The sequence below is a fragment of the Gossypium arboreum genome, chromosome 13 (genome assembly GCF_025698485.1).
Source record: "Gossypium arboreum isolate Shixiya-1 chromosome 13, ASM2569848v2, whole genome shotgun sequence".
Lineage (NCBI taxonomy): Eukaryota > Viridiplantae > Streptophyta > Magnoliopsida > Malvales > Malvaceae > Gossypium > Gossypium arboreum.
In genome coordinates this window covers 123,873,838-123,890,960 of record NC_069082.1, presented here as the reverse complement: position 1 = coordinate 123,890,960, position 17,123 = coordinate 123,873,838, and the positions used below count along the sequence as shown (strand labels likewise).

The following is a 17,123-nucleotide window of genomic DNA, read 5'->3' as shown; positions in this document are numbered from 1 at the left end:
GAATGCTAAATACCATTACTACCTTCATATATTGAATAAATCATAATTGTCTCACCCCCTTTAAATATATATTTTACTTTCAGATTGTATAATGAATTGTTACTTTATTATCTTCTTAAAAGAACATATAAATACAGGTAGAGCAAACAATACAAATATCAAAATTACTTTGATATACCTTTAAGAAGAAAAAAAACCCACCTTGACCTACCTCACCTCTATTGTTCAAACCACCCCTCCATTTAGAGAGGATTGATTTGAAATGTCGACATAGGAAAAGATAAACCTGGGAACGCTTCTATGAACAATGGGAACCGCGTATCTCATGTGAAAACAGGTAATGAAAGCCGGAGATGACACTGATGTGATCCCCGGAGGCAAAGGAGCTGCCTTGTGTGACATGACTGTATAAAGTTGGTGGCAAAGGTGAAGCAGAAACCTTTCTGTACAATCACGCAGCGACTCAAAATCTCAAGTCTTTGATGATCCAGATATAGTTGCTCTCAATCTGGAAAAATGGCATGCATTCCGGAGCAGCAATGAATTGATTTCACTGAAAATACATAATATCAACTTCTCTACCTTGCCACGTTCCCCATTTTCATCAGAAAAGTTTCCAAAATTTTGAACAAATTTTCAGTGAAACCTGGATCAATGGAAGCTGAGATGATGATGAACACAATCAAGGAGAGGACAAATATTGTGCAACCTCACTAGAGTCCATGATTGACTTTACTACTTCCAAGCTCGGGAAATGTTCACACGATCTCTACCAAGGTAGAAAAATAAACCTGATGCAAAAAGTAGACGACAGCAGATAAGAGTGCAGAGCATGGCAGGTGAAATATCTATAGTGTGCCATAAGCAGAATTATGCATAAGTTGTCTCCTATTGCCACAACCACAACTCAGAAACAACCAGCGCTTACATGGATCCTTTGGCAAAAGCCAAAGCAGTAGCAATCTGTCACCATAGACATCATGGATCCCATAGAATTTGGCTTTCCAAGTCCTTAAAGTTGAGCCAGTAACCATTCCTATATGCCATTTGCACCTCCACTAAACCAAAATTCCCTTTTAAGAGATATTTTCCTTAAACCTGTAATCGAAGACATCGGAATCAGAAGATCTCCAGCAAGTTAAAATCTTGATCATATTCCATTCATATTTGATATAACTGCAATTCGAAGTAGAGAACCGGATGTCTCCTACTGATCTATACATTTGATATAGCTTCCTCCATTTGTTGATCAGCCTGATAAGGCTTCAAAGAGCCCCATGTCTTTCCAACATTCAGCTTAACACGCAAAGGAACTGGAAACAAGGAATAAAAAGAAACATGAAAATGTGTTATACAACGTAGTTAAGAAATATGTGAACATTTACCTAGAAGGGAGACGGCATTTTCCATGCTCGTTCGCAGCAGCGATGCAGCTTCATCTATCACTGAAGGATCAACTTCCAGCACTAATTCATCATGCACCTAAAAATGGCAACATAGATTCAGTCAACTACATTTTAGAACATAGAGTTTAAGAAAATCTTCATGAATTATTATCCTCAAAGAGGCAGAATGGTAGGAGGAAGTGATTCATTGAAGCAACCATAATAAGAGAAACAATATAAATTGAAGGCAGCAATTTCTAACAAAACCTGCAAAAGGATTCGGCAGCGGCCTTTAAGCATGTGAAACCTGGTCAAAATTGAAGAACCAGATTCTAGGCTGTCAACCCCTTCAACAATGACGGAATGCAATTTTATCATTGCTATTTTGATTATGTCAGCAGCGGATCCCTGTAGATAAGAGACTATCAGAAATAGGAGGCTATGATTTCATGTCACCTACAGACAAAGGTAGCCTCAAACATGCAAAAGAAAGAGAAAAAAAAAAAAAGAGAGGGGATTTGCTATTTACCTGACAAATAGAATTCACAGCTTGCCTTTGAGCTTTTGATTTTTCTTCGGTGTTTCCAATTTTTATTTTCGACAAGAAGCGCTTTCTTCCCTTGAGAGTTTCTATATATCTGGATTACAGGCACAGGCACATATAGAGAAAAAAATAAAAATTAATAAGAGTTCCTTGATAAAGATTAAATTTTGAGCATGCAGCAACATTAAGATTTTGCATTTCTAAAAGTATTAGATATTACGTAAGCCTTTACTGAAGAGATGCAGACAATTAACACCGGTGATAAAAACACTGAACAGTAAGACATTAAGCAGGTATAAATCATTCGAAGCACAAATAAGAGGTTTACAAAGCAATAGCCCTTTAATATGGAGCAATAACAGACGAATAAGAAATAAAAAGAAAGAAGATTCTTTTTTTGAAATGATCAAACTAATTGGAGAGAATGCAGATTAGACAATCAATAAAAATAATTGTCGTCATAAGTAAACAGTCCCAGCACTTTCATAAATAACTGATGAGTTAGGAGAAGGAATAGAATATGAGATGATGTTAGTTAGAAGGCTATCCCACATGAAACTGATTCACTATCTAGTCTTCTTAAGAAATAATTAAGAACTTCCTCACCCCTTTTGACGACAAGATGTGACGGCTTCATGAAGCCAGGACGCAACACCGGGAAAAGAGCTTTTAAAGCTTTTAATTTTTTCTTTAGCTTCATCTGAGTTGCAGTTTAGTTGTTCAGCAAGTGTGTCAGCACCCATTCCATAAAGAATGCCATAGATTAACCTTTTTGTTTGGTCTCGCTCATTGGAGCCGACAAAATCTTCTGCCCTCCCAGTCCATATTGCTGACATCATGGTAAAAACATCACCTTGTGGCTTACTAAGGAGTTTAATTAAAGCAGAGTCATTGGAGAAATGGGCCATCAACCGCAGCTCTATTTGAGAATAGTCTGCTGTTAATAGTAACCAGTTATCCTGCAATTAAAGTGGGAAATACTCACCATGGTAAGACAAACAACTTCCAAATAATGACCTTCTGATGAATATTAAAAAAGAAATAAGAACTCCTAATAAGCGTCCCCCCACAGACATTGACAAAGGCCCTTGTCCTCTCTGTCCCAACCCCCAAATTCCATCATTACCTAAAATGGAAAGCCGGTTACCTTCCCCACTTACAGCTTTATAAAAGCTGTCTGTGCTAAAATTCAAACCCACTCTTGCAACACCCACTAGTCTACAAAAGTCTCACCTCCCTAGTTTAAACCAACCAACAATCAGCAGATTAACTGACCTAACCTTTTGGTTTTGCTTAGTAGAGTGAAAAGAAAATTGGAAAGATGAAAAATTGAAGGGATAGAAAAATGGAAATATAATTTTTCTTTCCATAGGTGTGCTTGGTAGGAAGGATGGAAAAAAGGAAAGAAAAAGTAAGTTTCTTTCCATTCATTGCTTGGTAGAGTTGAAAAATGAAAGGAAAGAAAATAAAATATTTGAAAAATGTATAACATTAAATTAACATTCGCATCTCTCATTGTCCCTTCTCCCATCATTCCAATTTGAAATGATTGTTTTTTATGCATTAGGATTAAAAATGATAATCTCTCCTGTTTTTTTTTTCCTCTCACTTTTCTTCCCTACCAAGCACACTCAAAATTTATTTTCTTTTCACTTCCACCCACCAAGCACACCCTTATGAGCAACCATCCAACAAAAGGAAGATCCATGATTCTAATCTTCCAGCATAGTTTACACTGTAAGACACTAGGATCTATTTTTAGTATCAGCATACAACATATAATTGCAAAGACAATCTGATCTACTTTTAGAAACTTAAGAAGGTTATAGAAGAAAAACTAACTACAGTTCTATAAGGTAGGTGTCTGAAAAGCAGCTCTTTAGTAAATACTTGAAAGCGTGTAACAGCATTGCAGCACTTTAAGGAGCATAAGCTAAACAATCCTTACCTGAGTAGGAATAAAAAAGTCACGGACATTAATCTTATAGTGATCCGTATTGGCATCACTTCCATTTTTATCTTTGCTCAGACTGAACTCAACCATATGCTCAACACACTACATATCAGAAACAAACAAACTGCTAAACAAAATAGGTCATAACACTAATGATAAAATTAATCTTATAAAAGAAAACTACACAAGTTACTTTAAGTGTGAGAATGCAACAACCTGAAGATTCGGCTCCTCCATTGAAAGACGACCAGTTGCGGTCGATGTTTGGAGCCAACGACCATGTAACGTGTATTTGTTTGTACTCCGAGACAACCTAGCAAGTGAACAAATGGATCCCAACGTACAGTTTAAGAGCTTTGCCAACGTTCTATGCTCTTTAATGACTGGAACAATTGGATGTTCATCCCTAAATCCAAACCACATCCATATTAGAATAAAAGCAGCATCCCTTGAATAATTGGATGTTTAATGCTCTCTAATGCATAAACAATTGGCATCAACCTTATGACACTTTTGGGAACCCTGTTTATGGTTCTGCATCTATAACATGCATAAAGAAAATAACTTTTGAAATACCTCAGTAGATCCAAGCAGTGCTTGTCAGTGCTCGGATGCTGCTTTCCTTTATTTCGCCCCTCTGGCACAGGCAACTTCAAATGCTCATACAGAACATTTGCAATATCAGCAGCTGCGCTCAATGAAAATGTCATGCCAGCCAACTTATAAGCTTCCTTCTCAAGATATCTTAGTTTTTTACCCAACAGGTTTCGTGCCCAGAGGCATCCCTCCATGTTGATGCCTATTCCCCAAAGCTCCATTTCAGCAAGGACCCTAACCTAATATTAAACCTAACATTAATATATCACTGAGCATTGCTTCAAGAATGGAACCAGTTAAAGAGAAAAATCATTATAAAATATTTGTTCCATAGCTTCTAAGATGAGAAACTATCATTTCCGCATAATAGATTATCAAGAATAAGTTCAAGAGAAACCAACATGAATTACACTAAAACCACTAGAAGAGGCAAGAAAAATATTAGTCAAAAACTAACAACTGCTCATAAGCAGTATGCCAGAAGGCATCACCTAAGAAGCAGGGCATCACTAATGCACTACCCTTAAGGAATCAACCATCTTTGCCATTAAGGCACCAGAGATGGTTTTAATCTGGGATCCAGGTCAGGGACAGGGATGGGAGACAATTAAACTCCCCACCCCTTATTTAGGTTAGAGTTACCTACCACCACAGTTTGACATGCCTAGATCTAATTTTAGTCCCTCAAGAAAATGTATAGGAGAGCTTACCAATGGTGTTTCAATACATGTAAACACATCAATAAGTTTTTCAGAGATGAGTAGCTTCCAAAATGCAGAATACAAGGCACGTGTTTGAGCAACTCTACGGCAGCAACCATTATGTGCAGCTCTTCGCATCTGATTCTTCCACCTGCCACTCTGATTAGCAGCTGCAGCTGCCTCACTGGATAGCCTTTTCTTTACTTCCTAAGAGATCACAATAACTTGAACAGTAAGGAATGTCTTAACAATTTCAAGGTCTAAATATAAGTTGGGCTAGCCAAAAATAAAATGGAAATTAAGAACCAACATTAAGAGCTATTTAATCTATTAGCCCAAATTTGTTAATTTCTGTAACAAGCACAGCAAATTACCTTCTCTAGGTTGGGACTAGAGCTTCTCTCCTCATCAGGCCAAAGAATCCATGCTGCGATGCACATATCAATTCCATCATTAATCAGAACTGGTGGTAATAACAAGCATGAGTTGTCAATAATTTCCAGACCCATATCTTTCCCTCCAAGATGCATGCCAGAAAATCTCTGAATAGAAATGGCAGAACTTTTAAGCACTTGAATTTGCACTTTTAAGTTCCATGAAAGTTTTTGGACACCATTTTTTCCCATTATATCACCAATTCTCTTCCATCTCAATTTAGCCATCTCCAACATATGCTCTGGGGGTAGGCTGTTGCATTTATCACTAGAGGCACTTGTTGATAAGAAATTGTTTTTTCTATTATCCAACCATAGTAAATCCTTTGGCAAATTTACATAGTACACAGGAGAATTTTCCCAACAGATTGCTATACCATGTATCTCAAAGGGAGCAACAGAATTTGCTTCTGATCGTCTGTTGAAGTGGACATCAAAACAGAATTCCGGTGCAGTTTCCCACAGCTCCAGGAAAGAATCAAATCCACCTGGTGCATTAACTGCATTTAGAGGACCTTTCGCACAAGCACTATCTGCATTGCCAACAGAGACATCTTCATTGAGCCTATCCTGTATTCCTTGATCCAGATATTCACTAACAGTTGCCATCTTTATACTTCTGCCTTGTTCAAAGACGGCATTGACCTTGTCACCAGTTACAGCTGCAGGATTTTCCAAACCTAAGTTGCTTTGCAAGGTAGTATCTATGTTTACTTCTGCTGAAGCCACTAAGTTATCTGCTGAGGCTTTTGTCAGCATTATTCCTTCATTAGGTGAAGAAACTTTCTCCAAATTCTTGCCTGTTTCTATCAGTGGCATGGCTGACGTGTGGATTTGCTCAACCCCAATAACATTGCAAGGAGAGTCATTCCCAGCACTGGTACTTGCAGCTTCCTGTCCTCCTGGACTTCCACTCAATATCAAAGGTTGGGAAAATTGTGGGACAGTATAGCCAAGTGATTTGAAAGCTGAGAAGGCAGCAGCCCTGGCTTCTTCAGCTTTATCTAGGACAATTTTGCGTGCACCATTCTTGATCTTCTTTGCCACGCCAAACTGCATGCGTCGCTGTGCTAAGCTTTCTAAAGACATATCAAGTTTGTCAATATGGTAAAAATTGAAATAGAAAAGAGAAGTAAAAAAACAAAGAAAAGCAACACAGCAGCTGTTTTTAATAATAAAGTAACTACTTCAAGAAAACAAACCTACGCCAGATAACCAAAAGAGAAAAGAACATAACAATCAAAATAATAGATTTATCCCAAATTAAGGACGCATCAAACATTTAAGACAGTGCACCAAAATAATATATCACTGCAAAATCATAACCCTTAAGTAGAGAAGCCATATAACCATAACCCTTGATTAGGGAAATAATATAATCAAAACCTTGAAAAAACTTCACCTTGTGCAACCCATGAGGAGGATTCAAAAAGAGCTTTAACAATCTCAGGAATAGATGCCTCTGCAATTGCTAAAGATGTACGCAAACCAGCTTTATAAAGTGCTCTAGCCCGTGACCCCTAAAATCAGACATAAAATTGCAAATATGAGGCAATGGAAAAACTAAGATCATCAGACACTCTACCATGCATAAATAGTAATGAATCAGCATGATATTCTTGTATATTCACATTACAAGTTAATTCAGCATTTCATAAGTTTTTTCTCTTATAAATAGATAATCATTGTCTATAAGAGTAAAAGTTATGCCAATGTCAGTCCAAAACATCTGCCACACATGTTTAAAATGGAGAATTGAAGTAACAAAGTCTATAACTCAAGAATACAAAATATTACCTTAACGTATGGAATAGTAGTAAGCTCTACAATTTCTGCTCTGACTCCAAAAGAAACACGATTTTGAAACTTTGCTACCAAGTCTTCTAGATCATGCCATCCTAGTCTCTCACAGAACACGGAAACCATCGATGCAAACCTTCCAGCATTCTCTTGTAAGGCTTGCACCATGCCTTTTGCCACTCGAAAAGCTTCACAAACCTCACCTACTGGAGCTTCCTTCATTGAAGAATTTACAGAACATGAATTTAAAACACCAGGAAAAAAGAGGGAAAATTATGAATGATATGCATGATCAGAGACTTATGTACAAGGAACAATCAATTGAACAACTAGACACAGTAGGTCAAAGACGAAAGGAGATAATTACATGGAGTACATCAATTTGCAACTCCCCTGTTTCACTATTTTGGCTACTGACTTTGCAGTACCGATACCTAGACTCCAAATACTGATACTTATAGGCCAAGTTTAAATACTCGAAGGGTGAGCATCGGTACTTACAAACATCACAGCAAAATTAGAAGAAGGAAAAACTAGGGGCTCCTGGTAATGATACCCAAAGGCTGGGTATCAATACCGATAAACTGCCAAGTCTCGATACCTTTCATAAAGGAATCGATACTTCAGAGTTATTTATAAACCATAGTTAGACCAAATAGATAGGCCTAGAGTCATTGGATGACATAGATCAACAGTATGGGGACACCAGAGTTGTTTGATCTCCATAAAGTTATAGTTCACCAGCCATATCACCAGAGATACCACCGAGCATCGAATGTAGCACCGTCTGACCAGGACCATCATCGGCTCAGGTTAGTGGGCAACTCGCATTACACTTACCAGAAACATATACATAACATTTGTGCCTTTAATTCACAAAGTATCATAATAATCATATACTACAGGCACATATATTTAATAGAAGTAATAAGGAAACATATACCATGCACTAACAACAATAGTGTAATTGACATGGAGAGAAAAAAGGCAAAGAGACCTGCACTAATCTTGACAATATGAGGGCAACATAAAACCGTTTGCACACTCGAAGTGTTTGCTCATCCGAAAGCATAGTGCTGTTGTTGATCCCAAGTTGATTTCCAAACTGTGCAGGTAACCTCTTCAGGCTATCTCTTAATCCATTTGATTTGGAGATAGGTACACCATGAGCCATGCGCATTAAAAATGGTTCTGTTACTCCAACTCTATAACCAACAGACTGCATCTCAATAAATACAGAAGAAAATTTTACTTTCATATCATTCAGAAACAACAATACTCTTAAATTCAAATGTTAAATCATCTCTTTCTGTCTGTTAAAATATTCAGTATTATCAACTAGGAAATATCCCATTTCTAAAAAGCTGGAGCACCATTATCTCATTTTCTTTCCATTAATCATGATTACAGTGCAAGAAATCAAATATCTCTTTAGCATGACTCAAGATATCAACAGTTGTAGCTTAAAAACACAAACAATATAATTGCAGAGGAGCCAAAGCAGTCCAAGTAAATCATCACTAAGAAAGGGAGCAACCGGGAGACAAGGGTTCAAGATCAGAGTAAAAAATAGCGCTTGCCTATTGTAATGCTAAAATTTACTGTTACAAATTCGCAATGCATCCAAAAGAATTGAGAATTTAAACAAGACACAAATGCACCTGCTCAAGAGCAGACAACTCCATGAAGCGTTCATAGTACAACTCCCAATCTGGCTCAACTTCAACGTTGATTGGTGTTACTAGATAAACTAAATGCAAATCAGATGCAAGCACAAAGCCTTCTCTAGCCCTTGAAAGATCATCCAGTACAATCTGTGAGATTAGTAAAATAATTATACTTCATGTCAACAAAACAAATTTTATTACTATCGCTGGGGATATGATCCACACATAAAAGTTCTGATAAAAAGAGAAACAATGCTGAAAACTGCAGGACCATCAAAAAGCTAATTTGAAATTAAACAATACAAACAAAATAAGCTTTACCAGTGACTCCTCTGGACAAAGGGAACTGCCAAAGGCTGCTCGTCCTAGGGGAGTAGTACCATATAACTTGGTCTCATCATTCCATTCAAGAAACTTTCTATGACACAGCCACCGAAGAGATTCCTGAGCTGATTTTACAACCTCTTGAAATGGTTTTGTAGAATTGAGAAGAGTACATCTAACATAGCGGTTAACATCATTGGCAGTTTGAACCATTCCACCAGCCACAACTTCTAGAATTGCATGAGTCATTCCATTCTTATCTTCTGATAAACAAGACTGCAATGGTGGGCAGCTTTCATTTAGAAGTCCTTTAATTCTCTTGATCTCTTCTGTTTTGCAAATAAGCACCTGTATACACATGAAAATGGTAGAAAGAAAATTAATAATTAATGGAAAACCAAAAAGGAAAAAGAAAACTTATTTCAAATACAATGAAAAGAAATGAAAATGAACAGTTGTAACTATTAGAGTCAATACAATTACTGTAAATGCAGAATATAAAAAATGACAAGACAAAAACAGATACCCATAAAATTATTGAACCTACACTTTCTCCTTTTGTATCAATACCAGTCCGACCAGCCCGACCAGCCATCTGTTTGTATCTAGTCCCATCAATAAAATCACGGCCAATTCGGGGTTGTCGAAAAATTACTCTCCTGGCAGGTAAGTTGACACCAGCAGCTAAGGTAGATGTAGCAGTTAAGACACGAACAAACCCTCTACGATAGCAGGTTTCAATAACCTCTCTTTCCTCAACCTTTACAAAAATAAAAGTACACAAAACTTGCTAGATTGGACAATCAATAAGAGGCTAAAAAACTTACATTATTGTAACTTATACAGGGTAATAAAGGAAAAAAATAAGTAAAAGTTACTACTAAAACAACATAACAAATATAAGAGTTGGGAGGAAGTACCGTGAGACCTGCATGGTGATATGCAACACCAGAAGGAAGAGTTTCTTCCAATACTGGATCCAACCCAGCAGGACACCTTCGCAAGGCATCTATTGCTGAAGTAATATCAATAAACTCACTGTTATCACCATGGGCGGTGACAGAGAATTTCTTGAGAAATTTTGCCACATGCTTTGCAGTTGATTCACATCCTTTCCTAGTAGAACAAAATATCAACACTGAATGGCCCTCTTGAACAACCTGGAGTACATTCCATAAATTAAAAATTTGCCAACACTCACAAAACCTAGAGCTTACCTGAAAAATGAAGTACAAAAAAATTTTAATACAGCAAAAAATACTAAGTGTCCCAACCTCATTGCACAGTTCAACAACATGATCAGGATCTTTACCACCAAGGTCAACTGCCTTTGGAATTGTTCTAACAAGATCCAAATTCTTGTCATAAATGGTATTGCCAACTTTAATAAACTCCTCCAATGGAACTGGTCGAAAATTTGTCTGGTACAGAGCTGCCTAAATGCGGAGGGATGACAAACAAATGACAAACCAGTAAGCACATAAGAAAGCATAAATAATATGAAAAAAAAAGTGGTGTGGAAACAAAATTGATATATGAGTCTTCAACGTAAAATATTTCTGGTGTTGAATTCTTTTAAAGAACTCTGTTTCTTCAACTCTATCATTGATTAAAAAAAACTTGACGGGATAAAATTCCAGAATATTTAAAACAAAATCCATCCAATTGGATAGTGAGAAACTATTAGAAAACCAAAAAAAAAATCAAATAATATAAGCAGTTGACTGATTAAGGAGCCTGCAAATATTTATAAAAAGCTTTAAAAGCATACTATTATTCTAATATTATCAAAAAAATAATTTATTGTGAAGCACACATGTTCAATAGTCTAAAATCAGTTGATTTGGGTGAATTTTAATATAAATATATCAACATGCTAAAACCAAGTCATGGATCCACCGGCCAACAGCTTCACAGCATTATAGACAATCCCCATGCAGACAACAATATCATGAAGGAAAAACATTCATGAGATCAAAGATATTAATGAACAATTGAAAGGAAAGAGAGACAGCAAAATAAGGAAACACTGATACTTTGTAAATCTCACTTACTTGAAGCCAATCAGCAACAGCTTCCACATTTGGCATCGTTGCACTCATCCCTACAATTTGTAAACCATGAGCTGGATCAGCCTTACCACTACTGGAACCTGAACTTTCTCCACTACTTGATTCTGGCGCACCTTCACCAGCTGCATAACGAAGTTTTGTCAACAGAAGTTCCAAAAGATAACCCCTACTCTGATCACCAACCTGCCATGAATCATAGGCATGGGAACTATCAACATTAGTCCATCCAAAATGTACAAAGCATGAAGGGAGAATAAGGACAATTAGAAAAAGGTATTCACAAAACCAAGGTGCACTGTAATAAGCAAGGTCAACAAAAAGATTAGTCATAAAATACCATGTGCAGTTCATCTATCACAATAATTCCGATTTCTGACAGACGACCCTCTTCCAGCAATCTGTTAACTAAAGAATTTGCCTTCTCTATTGTACAAACAGCTACAGAAGTATCTTTAGGAAGTGTGCCACCACCCTGATTTCCATAATAACTACGAACTTGTTTTCCAAGTGGCTCAAGAAGGACCTCCAGATGTTCTGCCTGCAGAATGTTTAAGCAAATAAGTATAGGTGCCCAAGAAGACCTAGTTTGTATCAGCTATTATCTGGTGAATGAGTAATATTTGGTGCCCAACAACCTTTTCTACGCAGATTGAAACATAAGGAAGCACGAGTAATGCTGCTTTTCTTGTTAATATCACCCGCCGCAACATCAAAATTTCTGCGACAAAGCTTTTCCCAGCGCTGTGGCAGAAAGAAAAAGGTTAAGCATATATAATGCAAGACAACGTATCAAGAGCCAAACAAATCCTATACAACATTTTCTATCACAGAAACAGGTATTGTTGCTAAAATATCAGTCAAAGAGAGGAACAAAAAATGACCATGAAAAAAACTTATCCTTAGTTCTAAATATTTATAAAGTACCTTGTAGATGCACAATATACAAGATTTCTTCTCTGCAGTACACCATCTACCTGAAGGCAGTCAACCTGGAAAGGAGAAGTTTACGCAAATAAAATACTCAAACACAGTATGCAAAAAGCCAAGAAAAAGATAACAATGTTTGACAGCACCATCAATTCAATTCATTTAAATAAACAATAAAAGTAACATAATACTAATGGATTGACTAACCAAAAGTAGGCCAAAAGAACTACATAAAAACAGATATCAATAGCAAAAGTAAACAATAGCATATATAAAACATGTGCGCATATCCAGGTAGCATGTCTAAGGATGGAACTACAGAATGAATAATTGAATATTGATACCTTGGCATGCATTTAAGCATGATTATCAAGAAAAATGCAATTATCATTACAATTCAAACCCAAAAAGGCACATATCACGGTTTAGTTAAGAACCAAAAAACAAAATCCCAACAATAAGTGTTGAATCAACCTGTCCAAATTGATCCCTACAGGGGTGTATGTAAGGGGGGGAGGGGGTTCATGCAAATATTTAAATATACCTGCCATGGGTAGAGTTGTTCAATTCCTTTCTTTTTATATATTTTGCATATCTCTAAAGGAAGCCAACTGCTGATACTTAGCTTGTCTTTAAGCGCCACAGAACTTAATGGAGTGCTGGATTCATTGCCTTCATCAGTACCAATTGACTTCTTTGCTGCATTAGCTGGTGACATGGAAGTTATGCTATCATTATCTTGACTTGATAAATTAACTTCCACTTTGGGCACCACATGAATAGATGCCTGTTCCAGTTTTCCTCCCTCTTCAGTTTTCTGTAGTTCAGCATGATCTATCAGTTTATTAACAGTTGGTGGCAATATATGATTGATAATACTGCCTTCAGCCTCTTGACTGTCCTTTTCTAATACATGGCAGATACCTCCATCCAAGTTTTTGTCCTCAAATGAAAAGTCGAGATGCTTGACAGGCAGCAGAGACACTTCTTTATCTATCTCTTTCTTCTGCTTCACTGCTGACTCCAAAGAAGCACCAATTCCCTGAAGTTTGACTCTGCTCTCACATTCATCTGGAATTTCCTTTGACTTGTAACCAACATTTGTATTTCCTAAGTTGCCTGTATTCTTTACCTCATATTGGCTCTCCGGATTATTAATTCCTTCGGCAACTCGAGTAGATAACATATCACTTTGAGAAAACAAACCATCAGCTATTTCAATAGCTTCATTCCAGAAAGCTTCCCCTGGAGAAAACATAGAACTTCCTCGCATTGACTGTGGTGTCCTATGAGAACATCCTTTAATAACTGATGAACCAGGTGTACGGCATTCCATTGTATGTACGACAGATTTGGTTGCTGTAGTGCACTTTCTTAAGCCTGCTTGAAGCTCAAATGGATTGCTACTAGTGTTTACCTTAATTAACAAAAAATTGTCAAACAAAAGTGGGGAGAATTTCAATCATCAAAACTAGAGCAAAGTTATCACTTACATCTTGTGAAGGGTTGCGAAGGAATTCTCCAGTTTCATATTCAAGATTCTTCTTAGTAGAACAAACAGCAATATCTTCTGTTTGTATCTGCTGGGCTATCAGATGCCTTTTCTTGAATCTTTTATCCTCCTCACTCAACATAGATGGACCACCATGTCTCTTTAAATTATTCACCTTCGTCTCTGATGGTGAATCAACATTTACTGGAACTTCACTACATATGAAGACAATTAGAATAATAATAAGATGTTTTTTTTCTTTGGCAGAGTTGAAGAAAAGGCACAATCTAAATACTAGGAAAAAAAGGCTAAAAATCAACAGTTCTTGGAAATAAACGAGATACAACAGTATTACCTACAATACAAAGACAAAAAATCAGTAGCAAACTTTTTTAATTCTGGATTTTCCCCGATTTGAGCACCCTCAGCATGATCTCCAAAGGCAGCATTTCCTGCCTCAGGCAAACCCATAGATATTCCCTTATGAGTCTCTTCAAAGGCTTGAGACTTCGTTTCTGCCAATATCAAGGAGTGTTCATTTTCATGTTTGAAAGATTTATCAATCTCCGATGCCAAGATCATTTTAATAGGATCTTTCCCACGAGTTGTACATGAAGGGTGTACGATTTCATTATCTTGTGAAGTTCTTAGGTAACTGTTCAAAGTGCCTTTAGCACTAGGAGAACATTCCACTGTTGTTTTTTCATTCTTTTCAAGTCTCCCCGTCTTCAAACCAGGTGATTGGGTTTTCCTTTTCTTCGAAGCAAAAAACTGCATAAACAATAATACAAAAGCAAATATCAATCCAAAGCCTTTCTCTTCTTTATAAACTTTTCTCGCAATTTTTTTTTCTCAGGTGGGATTCTCTTGCAAATATCGGTTTTCCAAAATACAACACTCGGTAATAAACAAATGTCTTCCAAGTTTGTAAATAAGAACATTAATCGAAGAGAATAAATTCATCCAAAAAAAAAAAGAGGAAAAAGAAATTAAATTATAATCCGATTCTAAAATCAAAATCTTGATATTTGAGCGTCCAACGAAATAACATTGAAATAAAATTAGGGTTTTGAGAAAAAAATGATTTAGGAGAAACCCTATCGATGCGTGCTCGAGGCGAACCAGACGCCATCATCGGAAATAGGAAAGATCGACCACACTCTGCGAAGACTGATCTTTCTTTATGGTGTTGGGAGTCTCAAATGCGACGTTGTGGTGATGTTTGAATCGTCGAACTGAGCGCCAAGAGAGCCCGGTGGCGAAAGCCACAGCTAGAGCGAGATTGAGAGACCGGGAGCTAGCGAGAGCGAGTTTTAAATCTCAAATACTTGATACTGTTCAATTGGTGATTCAAAAATATTAGTATTATGTATTTGCAATTGTGCCCTTCATGTATTTAACTTTTTCACTTTTTCCTTGTCCGGCTTCACTGAAAGTAAAAATTAGGCTAAACTACACAAATAGTCACGCGACGATTAAACCTTTTTCATTTTAATCATTTAAAATAAAAAATTATGTAATGTGACACTCACATTACATAATTTTTTTATTTTGGTCACTCCATTAGGGTCATTTATAATTAAAAAGAATAATTTTTTTGAATGCAAAATGAGGTGGATAGTAATATCCAAGATGGAAAAAAAAATTAGTTGGAATGAAGCTTGGATTTCCTTTTGCAATTTTGAGGAGAGTGATCAAAATGAACAAATTGCGTAATATAAGTATTCATTTTGTAAACTTTCTGGTGCCTAAAATGAATATATTAAAAGTTGGGTGACTAATTTTGTAATTTACCTAAAAATTATGATATTTAGGTAGCTAGTGTAATTCAAGTTTGTTTAGGGTAAATTAGTTATTTTATGTAATTTTAAGAATGGGTAAATTAAATTAAACTTCATCAATTTTAACTTATGTATTTTTCAAATTATTCTATCTTAATTCTTATTTTTTAAAATTTGAAATTTCAATCTTTTTTAAACAATAATACTTAAATTTGTTTTGATAAATTTTTATATTAGTCATATACTATGCATAAGTTTTGAATTTAGTCATTATTTTCCAATTTAATCGTTTTTAATAAAAGTCTATTGTTACTCTAAGCTCTCTTGAACCTTAAATAGAAGAAAAACACGTTTAAGCACTTGTTTGAACTCATACCTTCTTAGTTATTGCAATAGCAAAGCTAAAACTCAATCAGTTCATTTTGATCATTGTTAGTCCTTACACTTTTTAAATTTTAAAATTTTAGTCTTGTCTCAATCGGTAGCAACCGAATCTATTAACTAAAATGGTGTGGCACTTTGTAAATATATAGTGAAATAGCAAGATGACATGACAAGGAAGTATGATAACATAATTGCCACATAAAATTCTGGAAATAGTATAATTTAACTTAAAGAATTTAACCACTACCATTTGATCAAAATTAAAGTTGAAAAATATAGGGTTTAAGATGAATTTACCAAAACAAATAAGAATCAACTTACAAAAATGAAAATAAAGCTTATAAAAAACAATAATAGAAAATTTTTACGGGATGGAAATTAAATTTTAATTTTAATAGTCTCTATTTTTATAATTTCTAAAGGATTAAATATTTTTTTCAATTTTATTTTTACTAATTTAAAATTTTAAAATTTCTAAATAGCCTAAATGAAAAAATTTCCATTTTAGGGGAGTCAGGCCTGCCAACCCCCTTAGATACGTCACTGAATTTAAATTAATTATTTTTATTTTATTTTAAATATTGTTAAATATATTTTTATGATTTTTATTTAATATTTTTAATATAAAATCTAAAACTATTCATAATTTCCTCCTAAACTCTTAAATAATAGAATAAACGTACTTACAACAATGTCAGCACCAACTTAACTAATAACAACTTCCATAATTCAAAATAAATATTTATTGAATTCCAAAATAAATATTTATTGAATTCCATATTAAAATTCAACAATAATTTTTTTTCCTATTTATCAAATAGCACATAAAATAATCATTTTACACTCTTTTTTAATTTCCACTCCATCTTATAGAATTATTAAACGATGAATCGTTTGATTGCTTTTTCCACTTTCATTATTGGCAAGCAATTGTCGTTGGAATCTATCATTTGTTTTACTTTAAATACAAAATGGAGAATCAATTGATGTAAATTTTCCGTCCGTTGTTCACAAAGGTTAAAATTTGTTTTAAGTCCCTATATTTTTAATATATTCAAAAT

General features: G+C 35.5%; 1 protein-coding gene across 3 annotated transcripts; it reads right to left on the bottom strand.

The window, feature by feature from the left end:
- Positions 1-84: 84 nt before the first annotated feature.
- Positions 85-15,258, bottom strand: LOC108463743 (helicase and polymerase-containing protein TEBICHI). Of its 3 annotated transcripts, XM_053024308.1 has the most exons (29): positions 14,994-15,258; positions 14,253-14,668; positions 13,899-14,112; positions 12,950-13,822; positions 12,403-12,467; positions 12,114-12,219; positions 11,816-12,016; positions 11,461-11,661; positions 10,681-10,842; positions 10,327-10,566; positions 9,954-10,166; positions 9,404-9,754; positions 9,077-9,229; positions 8,413-8,634; positions 7,413-7,631; positions 7,018-7,135; positions 5,556-6,694; positions 5,191-5,388; positions 4,460-4,719; positions 4,100-4,289; positions 3,878-3,985; positions 2,536-2,888; positions 1,915-2,023; positions 1,653-1,793; positions 1,386-1,482; positions 1,222-1,313; positions 929-1,098; positions 647-791; positions 85-553 (listed from the first exon to the last, which is right to left on the bottom strand). In XM_053024308.1, exons 1-27 carry the CDS (start codon positions 15,030-15,032, stop codon positions 1,093-1,095), a joined length of 6,486 nt encoding a protein of 2,161 aa, XP_052880268.1. In that variant the 5' UTR covers positions 15,033-15,258; the 3' UTR covers positions 85-553; positions 647-791; positions 929-1,092. The 3 variants fall into 3 exon arrangements, with proteins under 3 accessions (XP_052880268.1, XP_052880266.1, XP_052880267.1); XM_053024306.1 differs by having other exon boundaries at positions 85-791; XM_053024307.1 differs by having other exon boundaries at positions 85-1,313.
- Between the last annotated feature and the right edge of the window lie 1,865 nt (positions 15,259-17,123).

Excerpts from the sequence above, each read along its gene's own strand:
- LOC108463743 (XM_053024307.1), bottom strand. The coding sequence starts at position 15,032 with ATGATGGCGTCTGGTTCGCCTCGAGCACGCATCGATAGG. Across the intron at positions 9,230-9,403 it reads TTTGTCCAGAGGAGTCACTG|ATTGTACTGGATGATCTTTC; the intron begins GTAAAGCTTATT and ends CTAATCTCACAG. Across the intron at positions 4,290-4,459 it reads CACTGCTTGGATCTACTGAG|GGATGAACATCCAATTGTTC; the intron begins GTATTTCAAAAG and ends GTTTGGATTTAG.